General features: G+C 42.5%; 4 protein-coding genes, 1 long non-coding RNA gene and 1 pseudogene across 5 annotated transcripts; 3 read left to right on the forward strand and 3 right to left on the reverse strand.

Moving 5' to 3' along the window:
- Nucleotides 1-2303: 2303 nt before the first annotated feature.
- On the forward strand, nucleotides 2304-3486 carry LOC115684270 (blue copper protein-like). The gene is made up of 2 exons (XM_030609012.2): nucleotides 2304-2604; nucleotides 2740-3486. Exons 1-2 carry the CDS (start codon nucleotides 2382-2384, stop codon nucleotides 3357-3359), a joined length of 843 nt encoding a protein of 280 aa, XP_030464872.1. The 5' UTR covers nucleotides 2304-2381; the 3' UTR covers nucleotides 3360-3486.
- Nucleotides 3487-6465: 2979 nt separating this feature from the next.
- LOC130136248 (umecyanin-like) lies at nucleotides 6466-7566 on the forward strand. The gene is made up of 2 exons (XM_056306448.1): nucleotides 6466-6765; nucleotides 7136-7566. Exons 1-2 carry the CDS (start codon nucleotides 6576-6578, stop codon nucleotides 7468-7470), a joined length of 525 nt encoding a protein of 174 aa, XP_056162423.1. The 5' UTR covers nucleotides 6466-6575; the 3' UTR covers nucleotides 7471-7566.
- A 1179-nt stretch (nucleotides 7567-8745) lies between these two features.
- Nucleotides 8746-11978, reverse strand: LOC130136267 (probable acylpyruvase FAHD1, mitochondrial). The gene is made up of 7 exons (XM_056306527.1): nucleotides 11763-11978; nucleotides 11471-11636; nucleotides 10472-10524; nucleotides 9925-9987; nucleotides 9548-9598; nucleotides 9335-9452; nucleotides 8746-9086 (listed from the first exon to the last, which is right to left on the reverse strand). The coding sequence occupies exons 1-7, from the start codon at nucleotides 11868-11870 to the stop codon at nucleotides 8971-8973; spliced, it is 675 nt and encodes a 224-aa protein (XP_056162502.1). The 5' UTR covers nucleotides 11871-11978; the 3' UTR covers nucleotides 8746-8970.
- A 4122-nt stretch (nucleotides 11979-16100) lies between these two features.
- Nucleotides 16101-17193, forward strand: LOC130136269 (umecyanin-like). The gene is made up of 2 exons (XM_056306528.1): nucleotides 16101-16398; nucleotides 16771-17193. The coding sequence occupies exons 1-2, from the start codon at nucleotides 16209-16211 to the stop codon at nucleotides 17103-17105; spliced, it is 525 nt and encodes a 174-aa protein (XP_056162503.1). The 5' UTR covers nucleotides 16101-16208; the 3' UTR covers nucleotides 17106-17193.
- On the reverse strand, nucleotides 16902-17758 carry LOC130136270 (uncharacterized). Its single transcript, XR_008815245.1, has 3 exons — nucleotides 17437-17758; nucleotides 17255-17339; nucleotides 16902-17031 (listed from the first exon to the last, which is right to left on the reverse strand). It is a non-coding gene; the product is annotated as an uncharacterized LOC130136270 (long non-coding RNA).
- A 585-nt stretch (nucleotides 17759-18343) lies between these two features.
- Nucleotides 18344-23090, reverse strand: LOC130136268 (probable acylpyruvase FAHD1, mitochondrial; annotated as a pseudogene).
- Between the last annotated feature and the right edge of the window lie 183 nt (nucleotides 23091-23273).

Genomic DNA, 23273 nt, shown 5'->3' on the forward strand with positions numbered 1-23273 from the left:
GAGACACAACATTCTAAACTGAAGACTTCTATTTATTAATAGTCCTTGGGTACAAGCATTTCGAATTTACATCAATGATAGCCACATTAGCTTTGAAAAGGTCATTTCACAAGTACCATTTGACCACATACATCCTTCTTTGGAAAGTACAAACCTGTCAAATTCAAATATAATTTTGAAACCCTTCTTGACAAGTATGGGACCGAAAATGAGATTCTTCCGATTCTCCGGTACATACAACACATTTAGCAGGGTAATTTCTTTGCCGGAAGTGAACTTCAGGATCACCTTTCCTCTCTCATCAATCTTTGCTCATGTAGAGTTAGCCATGTGAAGCTTCTCTTCTTTCTCAGCCTTTTCGTAAGACGAGAATATGTGTTTATCCACACAAATATAATTTGTGATACATGTGTCCAACCACTAATCGTTATTGTTCGACACTAAAAATATCTCGGACACCACCACAACAGCTTAGTCTCTCATCATCTTCCTACTCTATCAAATTCAGCCATTTGGCTGCACCATTGGCCTTGCCTTTGTTCAAGCGCTTCTTGCAATCCTTAGCCCGATGGCCGGGTTTATTGCAAACAAAACATGTCCCTCGAAATTTCTGGGATTGTTCCTTCTGCTTGTCTTTCCTTGAAAAGACTTGTTCCTCTTCCTATCTTCATTGGAATTGAAAGATTCAACAAAATGTCGCCCGACTGCCCAGGCGCCGTCGCCTAGGTCAGGCGACCTCGCCGGCCCCTCGTCGGCCCTTCGCCGGCCAGATCCGCCCTCGCCGGCCCTTCGCCGGCCACCCTCGCCGGCCACCCTCACGGTGAAGAAGATGAACAGTAACAGGGCAAAATCGGAAAATTGAAATTTGAGTGAGGGCAATTTGGGAAGGGAAAAATAGGCTTCAGCATTTGTGGAATGCTGAAACCCCAAAGCTGGTCCGGACCAGCTTTCGTCTTTCGACTTTCCGGACTCGGAAAGCCGAACCAAACAGTTCAGCATTTTGGGAAAGGGGTTTTCAAGGCCGAAAGCCCCTTCCCAAAGCTGAACCAAATGGGGCCTACATCAAGATGGGTAGCTTTTGCTTTGAACCCTCTTTAGCAAAAGCCTACTTGCATTGACATATAGAAATTAGTTTGGGTAAATGACGCCAGCCGTACAAGTTGGGAATTTTTTGTGAGGCAAAAATTAGTTTGAAGTAAATGTGGTGCAGGCATTCCGCTTTGGGGATTTCTTATGGTATTAGCTCTATATTTTTTTTAAGGCAAAAAGACACTATAAGTGCCATAACTTGTGTACGACGCTCACTTTAGTGCCAAAAGTTTTCGTCGGCTCACTTAAGTGCCAAAAGTTTTTTTTTTATCACTTCAGTGCTAAAATTTTTAAAAAACGATCACTTAAGTGCCAATCTCCGGCGAGCACGTCAGCTTCAAAAATTAATAAAAAAAATGCCACGTCGGATTTCCGGCGAAAATTTGTGTACGGCACCGGAGTTGACACTTAAGTGATCTTTTTTCAAAAATTTTAGCACTTAAGTGATCGTTTTTCAAAAAATTTAGCACTAAAGTGATAAAAAAAATACTTATGGCACCAAAGTGAGCGCCGTACACAAGTTATGGTACTTGTAGTGTTCTTTTGCCTTTTTTTTTTAATGTGTCCTTCACCTCATTTTTTTCTCCCGAAAAATCAACCAAATTTCCCTGTGAAAGCCCCACGTCCGGATTCTCGGACTCATCTCATCACATATAACGTGCTTCCACGATCTCATTGCATCTTCTTCCTCTTCTGTTAGCGAGCTCTTTTTCATTACAGCTTTTCCATTATTTCAATGGGGTTAGACTTTTTGTGTTGTCTAAATTCAGATTGAAAGTTCGAAAATTCTTGTTCACGCCTCATGGACTTCACGTAGCAAAATCGAACTCCCCAAAAAGTCAAAAGCATTCGCTAGGCTTGGTGGGTTTCTCTTGAGGATTAGATTTATTCTCTATTGCAACAAGCATTAACACTCAAAAGGTCAAAATGTCATTCGAAAAATCTGAGCTCTTTTATCCCCTTATGGCTCAATCGACAAAGTGATTGATCAAAGCCCCACGTCATTAAACATCCTACGGTGCCGAGCTCGTGCCGACCCGACCCGTTCCACTTGTCGCGAATCCGACGGCGGCGGGGACTCCACCAAGGCGTCAACGCAGTGCACGACAATGATCATATATTCCACAGGCTTCTTTAATCTTTCTTTCTCAATCAAAATGGTTCTATAAAAGAGGAAGTCCCAGGAGCACCAAAGAGCAAAAGAGGGATTGAAATTCACAGATTTCGTGAGTAGGAGGAGATAAAGTTAAAGAGCAGGGGCGACCTGACGTTTCTGAGAACACAAGAGGGCAATGGCGAGGCGTTTGGTCGGTGTTATTTTCATTGCGGTGGCGGCGATGACAGCTCTGCTGCCGGGAACTACCGCGCAGGTGCCTGCGCCGCCGCCCGGACATCCGAAAGGGCCGGTGACTTACACGGTCGGAGACACCATGGGGTGGACTATACCCGCGGGCGGCGCGGCCGCATATCAAGCTTGGGCTAGCAACAATATATTCGAGGTTGGAGACATTTTAGGTACGTCGAGAAAGTACATTTTAGTATAAAACAAGACATAGAGAATACGTTATTAGTGAAAAATAATTTTAAGAACAACCTTTAGCAAACTAATTCTTGGGTCCAAAATAATGATGCTCTGATCTTTTCATGCAGTCTTCAACTTCAACAATGGAGCGCATGACGTGGCTGAAGTGACGGAGTCGGATTTCAACTCGTGCAATGGGGCCAACACCCTCTCCATCTCCACCGTCCCGCCGGGGAGGATCACCCTCGCCACCGCTGGCCAGCATTTCTTCATCTGCACCGTCCCTGGCCACTGCTTGTCGGGCCAACAGGTCGCCATCAATGTCACCGCCGCCAGCCCCTCCGGCACTCCGCCGCCGTCCTCCCCCGCCGCCCCGCCCCCCAAGGTGGCCACTCCTCCCTCCTCCGCCGCCACTCCGAAGTCCTCCGCCATGGCTCCGACTCGGTCACCATCCTCCTCCGCCCCGTCATCCTCCTCGGCCACTTCTCCGCGGACCGGCGCCACGACTCCGGCACCTTCCACGGCAAGTCTTCCGCCTAAAGTGGCGACTCCATCACCCTCAGCCACCCCGCCGCCCTCCAGCACGGCTGCTCCACCATCTTCAACCCTGGCTCCCTCGGCGGTGGCGGCATCTCCGGCCGGAGCTGCGGTTCCTCCCACGCAAGGGAACTCGGCAGCATCACTCGGCATCACCGGAGTTTCTGCAGTAATTTTGACCGCGGCCATAGCTCTATTGACTTTTCCATGATTGTTGCGGAGTCATTTTTGGTCATTACATTTTCTTTTTCTGGTTGCGCAAGATGAAAATGATGATGTGAATCGTGATCCTCGAGTTCTCATTCCCCATGCTTTTTTCTATTAAGAATAAAGAATGTTTCGTCGCCACGCTTGTGAATGTTGCATGCCATGCAATGATGTAAAGAAAAGCAGGAAAAGGGAATGACTCCTTCTTTTGTTCGTCCTTTTGGCTTCATTACAAGCCTGATCTAATCCTTCCCCTCATTCCTTCATTTCCACAAATACCAGCAACAAAGGCCGATTTACTTAGGAAAGCTTCTATGCTAGAATGAAGGAGAGATACTAGCCATTGATCAGAAGCAGGGAAGTTTCTCTGTTGAGTTTCAGGCCCATATGGTAATCTTGAGTGAAATAAATACCACGGCTTCGATCCTTTTTCAATAAAATCATCAATTATTGAATCGACAAAGCCCAATTTAATGTCTCTTTCTCCTTCAAGTTTAATTACTACAATACCAGAGTGAATATGATCTCCACCGGACATACGTAAGGCTTTAGCTGGTACTGAGAAGTGTATACCATGATTTTTCTGTCTGTTGATAACTGCATGCATTGTACAATGGATGTGAATAAGTGGACCGTTATCTCGGCAATAATGAACCAAGCTAGTATTGGCAGTGAATCCCCCTGTTAAGTTAGTGCAGACCAAACACATCTACATCTTTCACAGATTTAAGTACCAAATGCTCGGTGGTCTCCACTTCATGACAGAACCCACACTCAGAGCTTACCCTTATCTTTCTTTTACATAGGTAATCAGCTGTAGCAACGGCATCACAGCTAAGTCTCCACGAAAAGAGTCATCTTTTGGGGGCAGTCAATATTCCACCCAAGTGTCCATACCTCATTGACCACCTTGTGGCAACTGGAAGACTTGGTTCTCGTCATCTGCTTTTTCCTCTGTTACATTGCAAAGTGATATGCAGATTCAACTAAGAAAGCTCCACTTCTATTTTAGGGCCACATCACTTTATCTTCGTTTCTGCCCCAGCTAATATGAGTTCATGCACCATGGCCTGTTCCTCTCGATATATTTTCCCTCTTATAGGTTCAGTGTTCAAGGATTCGTTTCATTGTCAATAAGAACTTCAACTTTCAGGCTTCTACCCATCATCAGTGTCAACTGGATGCACCTTGTAATCCCTACTAGAATTCACCCACCTGTCTTCACATACTCTTAACTGATTTTCCATTGGCTATCTTCCATGGAACTCCCCTTTTGATCAGCTCCTTGCCTTCCAAGATACTACCGCATCCCCAAGACATCCTCCCTCCTTTTCTCGTCTCCATGAAGCTGCAATTAGGAAAGTAAAATCCCTTAAGCCTCCCTACTCAGAATTCTGAAAAAATTAGTTTGAATCCTCCAGGCAAGATCGGCAAGGAGAGCTAGGTTGAACTGAGAAAGACTTCTGAAACCCAGACCCCCTTCCAATTTAGCTTCAGTTGAGCTTCCCCAACTTCTCCACTGCGCTGTCCCCTCACTTTTCTGTTGCCCCCACCAAAATTTAGACCCAGCAGCATCCACTTGCTCACTCCACTTCTTAAGAAACTCAAAGCGAGACATTGAGCTAGTGGGGACTGCATATGCCACTGTTTTTATGAGCATTTCTCTCCCAGCTTGAGATACTAAGAGAGATTTCCAGCCTGGAAGCTTTCAACACCCTTTCTTTCGCAAAACCCAGTGCCTAATATCTTCACCCCAAAATGGGGAAACCAGAGCATCACTCACTGCAGCTTTTGAATTCATTTCCCACATTTGAATTGAAGAAGAAGCTGGATTTCTGCACATTGACTTTCTGCCCTGAAGCTCGACAGTAACGGTCAAGAATCCCTTTAAAACTTCTTCAGTTATCCTCATCAACCTGTAGGAAAAATAGTGAACCATCCACAAAAAGTAGATGGGACAACAAGGAATTGCTTCTTCGGTTTAAGGCCTTGGATCTGACCTTCCTGCACAGTATGGACTAACAAATTGAACAAGACACCGGCTACAAATAAGAACAAATAGGGAGATAAAGGGCCTCCTTGACGAATTCCTTTGAAAGGACAAATTTTTATAGGATCTTTCGCCATCTAGCAATAGCTCATAGCCCACAGATCTTTCACAAGTCATAACCCAACCACCAATGTTTCCTCATAAACCATTTTAAGCATTACACATTTTAGGAAACTCCGTCCCGCACGATCACTTGCTTTGCTCATATCAAGTTTTATAGCACCCTATCCATCAATCCCATCTTTCCTCAACTTCATATGATAGAAAGCTTCATGGGCCACAATGGTCATATCTTGTACGAGTCTACCTTCTAGGAACGGATTCTGGATAGGACTTCAGGAGTTATGAATTGAGGAAGAAAATGTTTGAGCCTATTAACTAGGACTTTGGAAATGATTTTATGAATGAAGTTACATGAACTAATGGGTCTACACCCCTTTCTTCACCTACCGCCACCGTCACTCTGTTGCGCTCGCCGTCCACTCATCTGACCATCACCATCATCGGAGGCGCGTCTACCTCTACACTATGGGCGGAAGAGATTGGAGGGGCTGTGCTTTTTTGTGTTAAATGGACTGTTTAGAATATCACGTGCTATTGATCAATATGGTGATACTCGTTACTGATTTACACAAATGATAATTCAAATTTGAGGAAATTTCCGTGAATCAAGATCGGAGATGAGACACGACCTCAACTAAAGTGACTCACTACATAGGGAGTCGAGTTGTAGACAGCTCTCAAACATAGTAAAAGATTATGAAGATGTTCATTGTACCAGTAATTCAAAAAGAACATAAACTATCGCATCTTAGGCTAATGTTTCAATGGTGCATTGTAGAGTACGCATGATTGATATGACCTATTCCAACAAGAAATCAACAAAAGTGACTGAAAATTAATCGAGATTATACAGATTATGAATTGAACTCAGCTCCGAACACAATAGATCTGAGTGTTTTTATATTACATTGTTGATTTGGTTCAGCCAAAGGATATTAAACAATAATCTCTCTCTATCTCTCTCTCTCTCTCTCTCTCTCTCTCTCTCTCTCTCTCTCTCCTATAAAAACTCAGCACTACAAGGAACCGCACGCATTACACTCGGAAGCAGAACACAGATTCGACTGAAGGAGAGCTGAATAACAGAGGGGAGACCTGAAGGAGCACATGGAAATGGCTACTCGCGTGAATTTAACGGCATGGTTGATTATGATGATTGTGGCCGGCTTCATAAAGGTCCACAGGGCGGCGGCGACGTACACGGTCGGAGATGAATTGGGGTGGACTGTCCCCTCCAACATATCCTATTACCAGTCTTGGGCTGCCTCCAAGACTTTCATGGTCGGCGACAAGCTATGTATAAGCCCCTCCTTTTACCTTGTTCTTATTCTTTCGTTTGTTTCCTATTCCTCGTACATGCGCAAGGTTTTCTCTTTCGCCATTAATTTTTCGGGCAATTAGCCAAGTGAGCTATTCAAGAACGGAGCGATTTGCATGTATATATGAGAATGAATCGATTTCCAACAACTCATATTGTCTAGCAAAATCTGACCTTTGGAGGATTTAGTTTTCGCAATCATGTAGAGGTCCAGATTTATGGATATGACTTGATCGATGTCATTGATCTCTCTCTAGATCAAAACAGAGTCATGGCTTCTCGTGTAATTTCTACAGTGTAATCGATTTGCGCGTCATATCATTCATGAAATGAGTATGCTTTGTTTCAGCTTTCAATTGGACCGGGACGCATAATGTGGCCGAAGTATCAAAGGCCGAGTACGACAATTGCACCCAGGTCGTACCTTTTCTGGGCAGTCCGGGGGACATCAAGCTCTTGGAGGGCGGGTCTTACCATTACATCTGCACCGTCGATTCACATTGCAAGCTTGGCCAGAAGCTGTCCATCACCGTCGGATCGGCCGCAGCCGCTCCGGCCTCACCAAGCAATTCCGCTCCGTCGATGCCTCTCGACTCCAGTGTCTTGGTCTCAGCATATATCACCATCGTTTACTGTGTCATTATACTTGCCAGTGAATTGAATGTCGTACGTTATATTGGATAAACGTGTTGGTGTCGCCTCTATAATGTAAGGAAAATAAGGTCAATTGTATCTTTCTTGGCCTATAAGAAAAGAGAGTTAATTCATGTGAGTTAGATTGCTGCTGTTTGTTGATTTCTACTTGTTGATTTCGATCAATGGAATCCACAAACCTGAACTATGAGCGGTGAAGTGAACACCATATCTTTAGAGAAAAGTGAAATTTGAGTCATTCATCCGGGCCCTTCCTAATTACCCCTGCATTATACAATAGGAAAGTCAAAAAATTAGGTGATAAATATAAACAAACATATCTTAAAACAATCCGCCTTCTCCAATTCACGTCCTTAACCACCTGGCTTGCAAAGGCGTAGTGCGCGCACTAATGTATATAACGCTAAGACATGTCTTGTAAGTTGAGAGAGGACCTCCACAAGTTCCATCGCATATGACTAAACCAAACGAGAAACTCGATCTGACGATCAAGAGAAGAAGTGATGAAACCTATTTAGGTTCAGATCCGGCACTCTGCTAATCAAAGTTTTGCCATCAACCGTGCTTCAAGCCGTGGCATTCACTCAATCAATTGTTTATCAATCATACAATTGACATAAAGAAGCCATAAGCAATGTCCAAAAAGATCAAAGCAGAGCAGCACAAGAAAGAGGACTTTTGATGAGGGATTGGCGGTGGGGTTCCTGGGGAAGTTTAATTCTTGTAATGCTGAAGAAAGTGACGCAAAGATAAGTTTGCACCATCTGAACTTAGTGAAGTATATAGTCATCTATCGTTCATCCAATGTCATCGGTCCAAGTGTTATTGGAGCATAAAAAGCAACCAAAAAGTACATGACTTGAAACTGCTTTTCAGTTTCTTCTGGCATTAGGTGATGTACGATGCATAAAAGGATCGATGGCTGATCACGACGTGGCCCGAGTTGAATTAAAGAGCGAGCGGTGGGTACAGCACTCGAAAAGATGGATTTCTCATCTTTGGGATGTAATGCTTACGTAGTTAATGCATCGTCTATATCGCTGCTTATGATATTCGATATTCGTAAATATTATTAGCTCGACCAAGTTAGGATTTCCTTTTTCTCCGGATATTGATTGTTCTGAGCTCTACGTCCTTAAAAGAAATTTCATCCTCGAATTACGTTTTCAAAGGTGGAACCTATGCCTCAAAAAGTTCAATGGACTCCCAAAAGCTAAAAAAAAAAACCAAGTGACTTATGAAAAGCTTTGAGTCGCTTCTTGATCCAAAAAAACAGACAGATATGATAGACCAAGATCGAGAAGCTTCGAGCCAGTCCATTGCTTTGCATGTGGATGTGAAAAAGAATACAACAGTCTATCTTTCCAACACCAACTCCAATTGAACTTGCACGATAGCATTACAGCTCTCTTATCTCTAATTGGTGCAGCCAAAGTTCTCACTTGGACAGTTCAGTTGAATGTCCTTATGAATTTCTGCCAGAACAACACTAAAGCGTGCAAGATTTTGCAATCATTTGAAATGCTTAGTTCAAGAACTTCCTGGTCTTCGACGTTGCTCAACATTGAAGTGAATGTCGATTAGACCTGTTATGCCAGCAGTGATCTTTTGACCTACTTTAACAGGGCCAACACCTTGGGGAGTGCCTGCACAATCGGGTGTAAGAGATCATATGCCCGGTAAAAAACAAAACATTATTAGACACAGAGAAAGCCACTTCTGAATCTAAGGGAAGTCTAAGGAAAGGGAGTCGAGAAACATTAAAGACTTGGTTTTTCAGGTCATACTACTGATAACATACTGTACAAACCAAGAATTCTAGATACTGCAAAATAACTTAATAGCAAGAAGACATCTGACACCAAAAAGTGACACAAAAGATTAAAGCAATTACCTGTCAGTATGACATCTCCCTCAAGAAGGGTCATAATAGAGCTTATGTGGCTAATAAGAAAAGGAAGCTTAAAAATCATGTCCTTGGTTGAACCCTTCTGCCTTATTTCATCATCTACCTGCAGTTAGAGCAAACAACTAGACTAAGATCAGTTTACATAAATGAGAATCAAGCACTCATTGTTCTGTGAATGTAAGACTGAGAATTTGACACCTTGAGCCACAATTCCAAGTTGTCAGGGTCTGGCACCAAAGATTTGTCCAGCTGAGAAAGGTTTTGGAATCAAAACAATAGACAAAATCAGAAAACTGCCAAAAGAGAAAACACTCAAACTAAAGTCAGATACTTGAAAATCTATTATAAGCAATCTATGGAACTCAGTTCTTAAGGTAAGTTTCTTCCAAGCCCACTGGCTGGCTAATCTCAAGTCAGAGTTCATCTATGTTGAATTCGCCAGACAATCCAAACTGACATCGTCAGGCAAAACCTATCATTCATCCCAGCAACCCATCATCCAGAATTTATCCTTCTGCATGACCTCAATATTGAATTTGATAAAAGGAAAATTAAGCAATAGCATTTTCACTTACCACAGAGCTAATTGGTGTGAAAGTATCTTGCCCTTTTGCTACTGTCCATGGAAGACCTGCGGACTACCAACAAGAACAACAGGGAACAGATGAAATCAATTTCATTTAGAGTTGAACGGATCCTCAAGAAGAAAAATTTTTGGATCCACAGAAAAATGAGGAAAATATTATACATGTAGGAGCTGAAAAAATAACAAAAGTAGGTTGGTCTTAGTTGATGTCCACAAAATCATAGGCCCATTAAGTTCCAGGGAATAATCATGTCTAATGTGCTGAGCTAGTTAATCAGCTTAAAAAGACTTTCCCAGTGTTTATTGCGAGGACATGTCACCAAAGGGAAGGTCTCACTCAAATGATAACATTACGATTTGACAAATGCTAAAGTTTCTTCTGAAAACTACCAGCCACCTCATCTTTGATAGCAACTTTTTTCTGAAACAAAAGATACAGCTGGTAGATAATCGAACATTTAGTACATTTCAGGAACAAAGAGAAAGGGAGGCCACCAATTCTATCCGTAAAAGATTTAAAGAAACAGGAAATACACCTTCGCAGAAGATTGGATCTCCCTAGCAGTCATATCCAGTCCAAGAGCATACCCTACAATTCATGAGCATACCAGCTTCACTACCTCAAAGATTGAAAAATCTTCTATCGAACGAAAAGCACAGATCAGAGAAACAAAATCACGAAAAAGACGGAATAGAGAGTCAACGACTGATTAGTTGAACCTTCTAGTTACTCAGTGATCCCTTCACTTAGCATCATAATATCCAAAGCCATCCACATTCAGTATCCCAAACCTCCACAATATATAGAAGTTAGGTGAAAAACAGCTCCAATTACAGATCACACACTCAACCACAATGTAATGTATTTCATGCACCATCCCAGGATCGTAATGTGCATTTAAGCTTGTATAACCGTGAAAAGGTTTGTGCTGCTTGCCCCAAAACACAATCTAATTGACTGAAACTTGAGGAAGGAAAAGCAAAGCATAGACCAGCTCCGTCAGGAAGTTGACGATTTATGCTAGGACGCATTTTGCAAGCGCCAACAACAATGGTGAAGAGCATTAATGGGAATTATAGACGAGAAAAGCATATAGCTTCAATTAGTAGTTTTCAAAATGACATCGCAGTACCTTCTCTTGATCAGGGTCAATTCAACAAGCATAACAATCTAGTCGCCGGTTAAACAGAAACTACAAAGGTAGATAGATATTCATGTCCATGATGACCAAGATATTGTACGGTTCGGGATCATCCCCCCGGAAAAATTAGCTGATTCTCCTATCCAGCTTCATAATCAACCCCCATCTCCAATGAAGTTGTATCAAGAGCAAGACATAAAGTACCATATCATTACTAGTTCGAGTCCAATACCAAATGAAACTCACTCCACCCAAAAGATCCACATAGTCTGAAGGCATCCCCAATCAATATGTGAACGACACCGCGAATCACGACGCCATGAAGCCCGGACACTAAAACGACGGCAGCAAATTCATCAAAGCGCACGAAGCGATCAACAGATTCGAAGTTACCTCCGACATAGTCCATGGCGGCCGACTCGGGAACGTCCCGGGCTTTACGCCCGATCACGACCGCGAGCTCCACCTCGTGGTGGAGCGACAGCAGCGGGGGCGGCACCTCGATCGTCCCCCCGTTTTCCAAGTACGACGACGTCGGCTTCAGGAACAGCACCGGCTCCTAGTCACCGGAAACATCGCGCACGCGAATCGTCGGCGTCAAACGATCGACGCGAACAAAGGAACCGATTCAAGAAGACGACGGAAGGCAGAGAGAGAGAGAGAGGGAGGGAGAGTGTACGGGTACCTTGGGAACGGCGTTGCCGAGCTCCTTGGCGTGGGCGGTGTAGTTGCGGCCGACGGCGACGATTTTGGTGCCGGCCTGGAGCAGCTTCTGGAGCCCGATCGATGCCATCGGCCGTGCGAAGAAGCAGCAGCAGCAGCAGAAAGTCGGTCGATCGATCGATCGATCGAGAGAGAGACCGCAGAAGAGGACGACGAAGTTGAGTGTTCCAATTGCCGTCCACTTTAATATTCTTTGTTTTTTTTCTCTCTCATTTATTTAGCCATCAACAATAAGGAAAATGTTAAAAATAAATATAAATGTGCGGAGCGTGATTAGTAGTAGTAAAGTCAAGAAATTTCGATCGATCAAAATCTAGTGATCCTGTTAAAAGGAAAAATAAGAATCTTCGGTGTTATATTTCTAACATGAGATCCATGAGATTGTACTTTCTGTGATATAGAAATTCAGAAGCCAGGCGATTAATTAATGTGTTTGTGCATACATAGATAACATCGGCGAAAGAAGAAATGCGCATGCCTGTGATAGCAAAAACGAAAAATAAGGTCGTAACCGTGTGTGTATTGAAGATAAATGTTTAGAGATGCACTTATCAAAAAACGAAAAAAAAACGCCTGGAGACTCAAATTAGTTTAGAAAATAAGTAGAGTCGTAAGATGACAAATATTTTATCGTTTAATTTGTAAAGTAGATACATTTCTTGAATTGTCAACGACATTTATCTTGGTGGATTATCAATGTGTTAAGTTACTAACTTTCATTCGGAATGTCAACCTTAATTTGATCGACGTACCTGTACCGCTACATCGTGCAACAGATGTTGGTGAATAAAAATTTGAGGAAAATCCAATACTAGACCTACGTTCGTCCAAGCAATATTAGGTAGGATGCACGCACTTGTAGGGGAGGGAATAACACTTTTCGCATCCTAAACTAGACGTGTTCGTGCTACTTTGCTCCCTGAATTTTCAATTTTCCACAGTGCATTTTTGAAACATGAAATCATGGACAACTTTCCTTTTTCCTGGAAAAAAAAAATTATAAGATTCATTGGATTCAAACGAGCCTCATGCTTCCAATAATTTCTCCGGCCCGTTCCGATTATATAAATTGAAATAAACAAATATCTCCATTCGATACCAAAAGAATGGAACAAATACGATTTTTTCATGAGACTGGCCGCTTTGCCGGGGAAGGTGAATCACAGTTTTCCATCATGGTCGAAAGACGAATGCCAAAGGGAATATAGAAATCCAGGTTTGACCATTGACTATCGCATCTCCCGATCTTCGAAAGGGAGACTAACAAAATTTATCTTCGACCGGAAGCCAAGTCCTCCATCTGCTTACCGCAATACAATTTGCAAATATAGTCCCGATCGATGAGGAGGTCATTATGGTCTTTGCACAAATAGTCCCGATTGATCTTTCTATACCTCAGCATTTTTAATCGGGAAAATGACACAAACAGTCTCTAAACCTTGGCTTAATATGTAATGTGATCTCTAAACCTTTAATTTATTCAATATCGTCCCTGAACTTGTAGTACGTGTTCAATTTAATCCATGAATTATATGAAAATGTTCGATATAGTCCATAAACTTGAATTAATGAAAGGATATTATTGAATATTTTCATATAGTTTAGAGATTTTATTGAACATGTATCTAAGTCCATAAACCAAATTAAATAAATTATAAATTCAGGGTCTACATCGAATATTAAAAATGTACCATCTAAACTTAGTAAAGTATATACTCATCTATCGTTCATCCAATGTCATGGGTCCAAGTGTTATTGGAGCATCAAAAGCAACCAAAAAGTACATGACTTGAAACTGCCCTACAGTTTCTTCTGGCATTAGGTGATGTGCGATGCTTTAAAAGAGATCCATGGCTGATCACGACGTGGCCCGAGTTGAATTAAAGAGCGAGCGGTTGGTACAGCACTCGGAAAGGTGGATTTCTCACTTTGGGACGTAACGCTTACGTAGTTAATGCATCGTCTGCGATCACTGTTTATGATATTCGATACACGTGAAAATTATTAGCACGACCAAGTTAGGATTTCCTTTTTCTGCAAATATTGATTGTGCTGAGCTCTACGCCCTTAAAAAGAAATTTCGCACCCAAATTGCAAATAACGATCCTCGAATTATGTTTTCAAAGGTGGAACCCATGCCTCAAAAAGTTTAATGACTCCCGGTAGTATAAAAAGAAAACCAAGTGAACTATGAAAAGCTTTGAGTCGCTTCTTGATCCAAAAGAACAGACAGATATGGTAGGCCAAGATCGAGCAGCTTCGAGCCAGTCTATTGCTTTGCATGTGGATGTGAAAAAGAATACAACAGTCTATCTTTCCAACACCAACTCCAATTGAACTTGCACGATAGCATTACAGCTCTCTTATCTCTAATTGGTGCAGCGAAAGTTCTCACTTGGAGAGTTCAGTTGAATGTCCTAATGAATTTTCTGCCAGAACAGAACCACACTAGAGCATGCAAGATTTTGCAATCATTTGAAATGCTTAGTTCAAGAACTTCCTGGTCTTCGACGTTGCTAAACATTGAAGTGAATGTCGATTAGACCTGTTATGCCAGCAGTGATCTTTTGACCTACTTTAACAGGGCCAACACCTTGGGGAGTGCCTGCACAATCAAACACCGAAAAAAAAAAACATTATTAGACACAAAGAAAGCAACTTCTGAATCTAAGCCTTGGGAAAGGGAGTTGAGAAACATTAAAGACTTGGTTTTTCAGGTCGTCCTATTGACAACATGCTGTACAAACCAAGAATTCTAGATACTGCAAAAGAACTTCATAGCAAGAAGACATCTGACACCAAAAAGTGACACAAAAGATTGAAGCAAGTACCTGTCAGTATGACATCTCCCTCAAAAAGGATCATAATGGAGCTTATGTGGCTAATAAGATAAGGAAGCTTAAAAATCATGTCCTTGGTTGAACCCTTCTGCCTTATTTCATCATCTACCTGCAGTCAGAGCAAACAACTAGACTAAGATCAGTCTACATAAATGAGAATCAAGCACTCATTGTTATGTGAATGTAAGACTGAGAATTTGACACCTTGAGCCACAATTCCAAGTTGTCATGGTCTGGTACCAAATATTTGTCCAGCTGAGAAGGGTTTTGGAATCAAAACAATAGGCAAAATCAGAAAACTGCCAAAAGAGAAAACACTCAAACTAAAGTCAGATACTTGAAAATCTATTATAAGCAATCTATGGAACTTGGTTCTTAAGGTAATCTTCTTCCAAGCCCACTGGCTGGCTAATCAGGTCAGAGTCCATCTACGTTGAATTTGCCAGACAATCCAAATTGACATCGTCTGGCAAAACCTATCATTCATCCCAGTCCTTTATTTTTTAGCCACATTTTGTAATTGTTGAATTTCTATAGTGAATTTTGTTTTTCCTCTCCTCTGTGGTTTTTCCCGCAGGGGATTTCCACGTAAATCTGCATGTTCTTTTATTATTCTCAGTTTTAACTTCATTGTATTTTTTGCATATGTCATAACGGGGTGTTTGTAATGGTCCTTGAGAATTGAGCCAGTCTATTAGTTGGAAAGCTTCCAAGATTTTGTGTATTACAACATTTTGAATAGGAGTCAAGAAAAAAAATGCAAAGAGGGATAATTTGTTATGATATGAGGATTCGTTTTTTAATCGACCATGAAACTGCCACAATCAATAAAATGTCCAACTCAAAAATTATTTCCTCCATTAAAAAAATTATTTATTCATTGAATCTCCAATGTTATACAGTAGAATAGACGATATGTCATCGTGCATCATACAAGTTTCAGTCCTCAAAATCCCTTTAGCTATACCAGCCACAGTAATTATATCATCTGATGACAACATGGATGACCCGGACAACATGGCAGCGGTGGCGGCGGCTGCAACCACGAGCACGGTGGTGGCAGTTGCAACCACGAGCATGGCGGTTGTGGCTCTATCCACAAGCACGGCAGCAGCAACAGAGGCGTCGGCGGAGTCGGCGGAGTCGGCGGCGTCGGCGGAGTCGGCGGAGTCGTCGGCGTCGGCGGCGTCGGCGGAGTCGGCGGCATCGGCAGCGTCGGCGGCATCAGCGGCATCAGCAGCAACGTTGCCATCGTTGTCGACGGCGACTGAGACGTTAGCTTCTGCGGCAATGTCGGTCACAGATTGATTTTTGGAATCTTAACCGTTAATTTCAGTGAAGTGGCGGTTTGTCTGTCTGTCTCTCTCTCTCTGTCTAAACAATAATATCTCTGTCTCTCTCTCTCTCTCTCTCTCTCTCTCTAAACAATAATATCTCTGTCTCTGTCTCTCTCTCTCTCTCCTGTAAAAACTCAGCTCTACAAGGAACCGCACGCATTACACTCGGAAGCAGAACACAGATTCGACTGAAGGAGAGCTGAATAACAGAGGGGAGACCTGAAGGAGCACATGGAAATGGCTACTCGCGTGAATTTAACGGCATGGTTGATTATGGTGATTTCGGCCGGCTTCATACATGCGGCGGCGGCGGCGACGACGTACACGGTCGGAGATGAATTGGGGTGGACTGTCCCCTCCAACATATCCTATTACCAGTCTTGGGCTGCCTCCAAGACTTTCATGGTCGGCGACCAGCTATGTATAAGCCCCTCCTTTTACCTTGTTCTTATTCTTTCGTTTGTTTCCTATTCCTCGTACATGCGCAAGGTTTTCTCTTTCACCATTAATTTGTCGGGCAATTATTTAAGTGAGCTATTCAAGAACGGAGCGATTTGCATGTACATGTGAGAATGAATCGATTTCCAACGACTCATATTGTCTAGCAAAATCTGACCTTTGGAGGATTCAGTTTTACGCAATCAAGTAGAGATCCAGATTTATGGATATGACTTGATCGATGTCATTGATCTCTCTCTAGATCAAAACAGAGTCATGACTTCTTGTGTGATTTCTACAGTGTAATCGATTTTGCACGTCATATCATTCATGAAATGAGCATACTTTGTTTCAGCTTTCAATTGGACCGGGACGCATAATGTGGCCGAAGTATCAAAGGCCGAGTACGACAACTGCACCCAGGTCGTATCTGTTATGGGCAGTCCGGTGAACATCAAGCTCTTGAAGGGCGGGTCTTACCATTACATCTGCACCGTCGATTCACATTGCGAGCTTGGTCAAAAGCTGTCCATCACCGTCGGATCGTCCGCAGCCGCTCCGGCCTCACCGAGCAATTCCGCTCCGTCGACGCCTCTCGACTCCAGTGTCTTGGTCTCTGCATGTATCACCATCGCTTACTGTGTCATTATACTCGCCAGTGAATTGAATGTCGTACATTATATTGGATAAACGCGTTGGTGTCGCCTCTATAATGTAAGGAAAATAAGGTCAATTGTCTCTTTCTTGGCCTATAAGAAAAGAGAGTCAATTCATGTGAGTTAGATTGCCGCTGTTTGTTGATTTCTACTTGTTGATTTCGATCAATGGAATCCACAAACCTGAACTATGAGCGGTGAAGTGAACACCATATCTTTAGAGAAAAGTGAAATTTGAGTCATTCATCCGGTCCCTTCCTAATTACCCCTGCATTATACGATAGGAAAGTCAAAAAATTAGGTGATAAATATAAACAAACATATCTTAAAACAATCCGCCTTCTCCAATTCACTTCCTTAACCACCTAGCTTGCAAAGGCGTAGTGCGTGCACTAATGTATATAACGCTAAGACATGTCTTGTAAGTTGAGAGAGGACCCTCCACAAGCTCCATCGCATATGACTAAACCAAACGAGAAACTCGATCTGACGATCAAGAGAAGAAGTGATGAAATCTATTTAGGTTCAGATCCGGCACTCTGCTAATCAAAGTTTTGCCATCGACCGTGCTTCAAGCTGTGGCGTTCACTCAATCAATTGTTTATCAATCATACAATTGACATAAAGAAGCCATAAGCAATGTCCAAAAAGATCAAAGCGAAGCAGCACAAGAAAGATGACTTCTGATGAGGGATTGGCGGTGGGGTTCCTGGGGAAGTTTCTTTCTTGTAATGCTGAAGAAAGTGACGCAAATATAAGTTTGCACTATCTGAACTTAGTGAGTGAAGTATATAGTCATCCATCGTTCATCCAATGTCAACGGTCCAAGTGTTATTGGAACATCAAAAGCAACCAAAAAGTACATGACTTAAAAGTTAAAACTGCTTTACAGTTTCTTCTGGCATTTGGTGATGTACGATGCATAAAAGGATCAATGGCTGATCACGACGTGGCCCGAGTTGAATTAAAGAGCGAGCGGTGGGTACAGCACTCGAAAAGATGGATTTCTCATCTTTGGGATGTAATGCTTACGTAGTTAATGCATTGTCTGTGATCGCTGCTTATGACATTCGATATTCGTAAATATTATTATCTCGACCAAGTTAGGATTTCCTTTTTCTCCGGATATTGATTGTACTGAGCTCTACGCCCTTAAAAGAAATTTCATGCTCGAATTGCAAATAACGATCCTCGAATTATGTTTTCAAAGGTGGAACCCATGCCTCAAAAAGTTTAATGGACTCCCAATAGCAAAAAAAAAAACCAAGTGACTTATGAAAAGCTTTGAGTCGCTTCTTGATCCAAAAGAACAGACAGATATGATAGGCCAAGATCGAGCAGCTTCGAGCCAGTCCATTGCTTTGCATGTGGATGTGAAAAAGAATACAACAGTCTATCTTTCCAACACCAACTCCAACTGAACTTGCACGGTAGTATTACAGCTCTCTTATCTCTAATTGGTGCAGCCAAAGTTCTCACTTGGACAGTTCAGTTGAATGTCCTAATGAATTTTCTGCCAGAACAGAACCACACTAGAGCATGCAAGATTTTGCAGTCATTTGAAATGCTTAGTTCAAGAACTTCCTGGTCTTCGACGTTGCTCAGCATTGAAGTGAATGTCGATTACACCTGTCATGCCAGCAGTGATCTTTTGACCTACTTTAACAGGGCCAACACCTTGGGGAGTGCCTGCACAATCGGTTGCAAGAGATCATATGCCCGGTAAAAAACAAAACATTATTAGACACAGAGAAAGCCACTTCTGAATCTAAGGGAAGTCTAAGGAAAGGGAGTTGAGAAACAATAAAGACTTGGTTTTTCAGGTCATACTACTGATAACGTACTGTACAAACCAAGAATTCTAGATACTGCAAAATAACTTCATAGCAAGAAGACATCTGACACCAAAAAGTGACACAAGAGATTGAAGCAATTACCTGTCAGTATGACATCTCCCTCAAGAAGGGTCATAATAGAGCTTATGTGGCTAATAAGAAAAGGAAGCTTAAAAATCATGTCCTTGGTTGAACCCTTCTGCCTTATTTCATCATCTACCTGCAGTTAGAGCAAACAACTAGACTAAGATCAGTCTACATAAATGAGAATCAAGCACTCATTGTTATGTGAATGTAAGACTGAGAATTTGACACCTTGAGCCACAATTCCAAGTTGCCAGGGTCTGGTACCAAAGATTTGTCCAGCTGAGAAGGGTTTTGGAATCAAAACAATAGGCAAAATCAGAAAACAGCCAAAAGAGAAAACACTCAAACTAAAGTCAGATACTTGAAAATCTATTATAAGCAATCTATGGAACTTGGTTCTTAAGGTAATCTTCTTCCAAGCCCACTGGCTGGCTAATCTCAAGTCAGAGTCCATCTACGTTGAATTTGCCAGACAATCCAAATTGACATCGTCTGGCAAAACCTATCATTCATCCCAGTCCTTCATTTTTTAGCCACATTTTGTAATTGTTGAATTTCTATAGTGAATTTTGTTTTTCCTCTCCCCCGTGGTTTTTTCCGCAGGGGATTTCCACGTAAATGTAAATCTGCATGTTCTTTTATTATTCTCAGTTTTAACTTCATTGTATTTTTTGCATATGTCATAACGGGGTGTTTGTAATGGTCCTTGAGAATTGAGCCAGAATCCTTGATGACCGTTGAAAGAAAAAAAATTAAATCTCGTCTATTAGTTGGAAAGCTTCCAAGATTTTGTGCATTACAACATTTTGAATAGGAGTTAAGAAAAAAAATGCAAAGAGGGATAATTTGTTATGAAATGAGGATTCGTTTTTTAATCGACCATGAAACTGCCACAATCAATAAAATGTCCAACTCAAAAATTGTTTCCTCCATTAAAAAAATTATTTATTCATTGAATATCCAATGTTATACAGTAGAATAGACGATATGTCATCGTGCATCATACAAGTTTCAGTCCTCAAAATCCCTTTAGCTATACCAACCACGGTAATTATATCATCTGATGACAACATGGATGACCCGGACAACATGGCAGCGGTGGCGGCGTCTGCAACCACGAGCACGGTGGTGGCAGTTGCGACCACGAGCATGGCGGTTGTGGCTCTATCCACAAGCACGGCAGCGGCGTCGGTGGAGTCGGCGGCGTCGGTGGAGTCGGCGGAGTCGGCGGCGTCGGCCGCGTCGGCGGAGTCGGCCGCGTCGGCGGATTCGGCGGCGTCGGCGGCGTCGGCGGCGACGTTGCCATCGTTGTCGACGGCGACTGAGACGTTAGCTTCTGCGGCAATGTCGGTCACAGATTTATTTTTGGAATCTTAACCGTTAATTTCAGTGGTGAAGTGGCGGTTTTGTCCTTAGGATCACGACGAGATATGAGAAGGACACCGCCAGCAACCCATCATCCAGAATTTATCCTTCTGCATGACCTCAATGTTGAATCTGATAAAAAGAAAATTAAGCAATAGCATTTTCACTTACCACAGAGCTAATTGGTGTGAAAGTATCTTGCCCTTTTGCTACTGTCAATGGAAGACCTGCGGACTAACAACAAGAACAGTATGGAAGAGATGAAATCAGTTTCATTTAGAGTTAAACGGATCCTCAAGAAGAAAATTTTTCGATCCACAGAAGAATGAGGAAAATAATATACATGTAGGAGCTGAAAAAATAACGAAAGCAGGTTGGTCTCAGTTGATGTCCACAGAATCATAGGCCCAATAAGTTCCAAGCAATAATCACGTTTGATGTGCTGAACAAGTTAATCAGCTTATAAAGAATTTCCCAGGGTTTATTGCGAGGACATGTCACCATAGGAAAGGTCTCACTCAAATTATAACCATTACGATTTGGCAAATATTAAAGTTTCTACTGAAAACTACCAGCCATCTCATCCTTGATAGCAACTTTTTCTGAACCAAAAGATACAGCTAGTAGACAACCGAACAAATAGTAAATTTCAGGAACAAAGACAAAGGGAGGGCCACCAGTTCCATCCATAAAAGATAGGGATATGTGCACTAGAAGTCCTAAAACTTGTCACAAAAGTGCAATTGAGTCCTAAAACTTATCACGAAAGTGCACTTCAGTCCTAAAACTTTCAAAAAGTGCAAATAAGTCCTAAAACTTTCAAAAAGTGCAAACTTGTTTTGATACCGCAGCACGAGTCTAGATGGTGTTTGCTTGGATTGATGGAATCGGGGCCACCGCGTAAGAAGTGTCATTCTAGAAAATGAGAAGAAGAAGAAGATGAAGAATCGATGCTGCATATGCCACAAGGTCTACTAGGTATTCCATTCGCCAGGGGTGGAGGGCTAGAGAAGGAACTTAGAACTTAGAACTTAGAACTTAGAACTTAGAATTAGATCTGATACAAACCCCCACTTTTTTCCTTTATTAAGATCCATTAAAATAAGTTAGTAAAAAGATTCCACTTTTCTTGGGACTTCAAAGAAGAAGAAGGTGTACAGCTACCCCAGAAAAGACCTGCTCCAGTTAAGGTCGGGCTTTTCCCCCATTTGATTGTTTTTGTGGAATGGTCAACAAAGGTCTCCTCGTCCAAAGCTTTTGCGGATTCGAAAGGGAGGGCCACCAGTTCTATCCGTAAAAGATTTAAAGAAATAGGAAATACACCTTCGCAGAAGATTGGATCTCCCTAGCAGTCATATCCAGTCCAAGAGCATATCCTACAATTCATGAGCATACCAGCTTCACTACCTCAAAGATTGAAAAATCTTCAATCGTACGAAAAGCACAGATCAGAGAAACAAAATCAGGAGAAAGACGGAATAGAAAGTCAACGACTGATTAGTTGAACCTGCTCGTTACTCAGTGATCCCTTCACTTAGCATCATAATATCCAAAGTCATCCACATTCAATATCCCAAACCTCCACAATTTATAGAAGTTAGGAGATAACTAGCTCCATTACAAATCACACAATCAGGCAATCAGCCACGACGTAATGTATTTCATGCACCATCCCAGGATCATAATGTGCATTTAAGCTTTGTATAAACATGAAAAAGTTTGTGTTGCTTGCCCAAAACACAATCCAAACCACAAAAACTTGAGGAGGTAAAAAGCAAAGCGTAGACTAGCTCCGTAAGCAAGTCAAAAATTTGCGCTAGAATGGATGCTTTTACGAGCACCAACAACAATGGGAAAAGCATTGATTGAAATTAGAGACGAGACATACCATATAGTTCCAGCTAGTCGACAAGATGACATTGCATAACTTTCTCTTGATCAGGATTATCAATTCAACAACGATAACAAGCTAGCCACCGGTTTAAACAGAAAATAAAAAAGGTGCATAATCATGTCCATGATGACCAAGATATTGCACTGTTCAGAATCATCCTCTGGAACAAGCCGCCGATTGTCCTGTTCAGCTTCATACTCACCCCCCATCTCCAATGAAGTTGTATCAAGAGCCAGACATAAAGTATCATATCATTACTAGTTCGAGTCCAATACCAAATGAAACTCACTCCACCCAAAAGATCCACATAGTTTGAAGGCTTCCCGAATCATAATGTGAATGACACCGCGAATCACGACGCCATGAAGTCCGGACACTAAAACGACGGCAGCAAAATCCATCAAGCGCACGAAGCGATCACCAGATTCGAAGTTACCTCCGACATAGTCCATGGCGGCCGACTCGGGAACGTCCCGAGCTTTCCGCCCGATCACGACCGCGAGCTCCACCTCGTGGTGGAGCGAAAGCAGGGGGGGGCGGCACCTCGATCGTCCCTCCGTTTTCCAAGTACGACGACGTCGGCTTCAGGAACAGCACCGGCTCCTAGTCGCCGGAACAACGCGCACACGAATCGTCGGCGTCAAACGATCGGCTCAAACAAAGGAACCGATTCAAGAAGACGACGGAAGGCGGAGAGAGAGAGAGAGAGGGAGAGTGTGTGTACGGGTACCTTGGGAACGGCGTTGCCGAGTTCCTTGGCGTGGGCGGTGTAGTTGCGGCCGACGGCGACGATTTTGGTGCCGGCCTGGAGCAGCTTTTAGAGTCCGATCGATGCCATCGGCCGTGTGAAGAAGCAGCAGCAGCAGAAACTCGATCGATCGATCGATCGATCGAGAGAGACTGCAGAAGAGGACGACGAAGTTGAGTGTTCCAATTGTCGTCTACTTCGAAAAAACAAAAAAAAAAAAAAAGAAATTGTCGTCTACTTAAATTCTTTTTTCTGTCATTTATATTTAGCCAT

The sequence above is a fragment of the Syzygium oleosum genome, unplaced genomic scaffold, assembly GCF_021117445.2.
Source record: "Syzygium oleosum isolate NSW1041296 unplaced genomic scaffold, Sole_v2.1 Sole_v2.44, whole genome shotgun sequence".
NCBI classification, from domain to species: Eukaryota; Viridiplantae; Streptophyta; class Magnoliopsida; order Myrtales; family Myrtaceae; genus Syzygium; species Syzygium oleosum.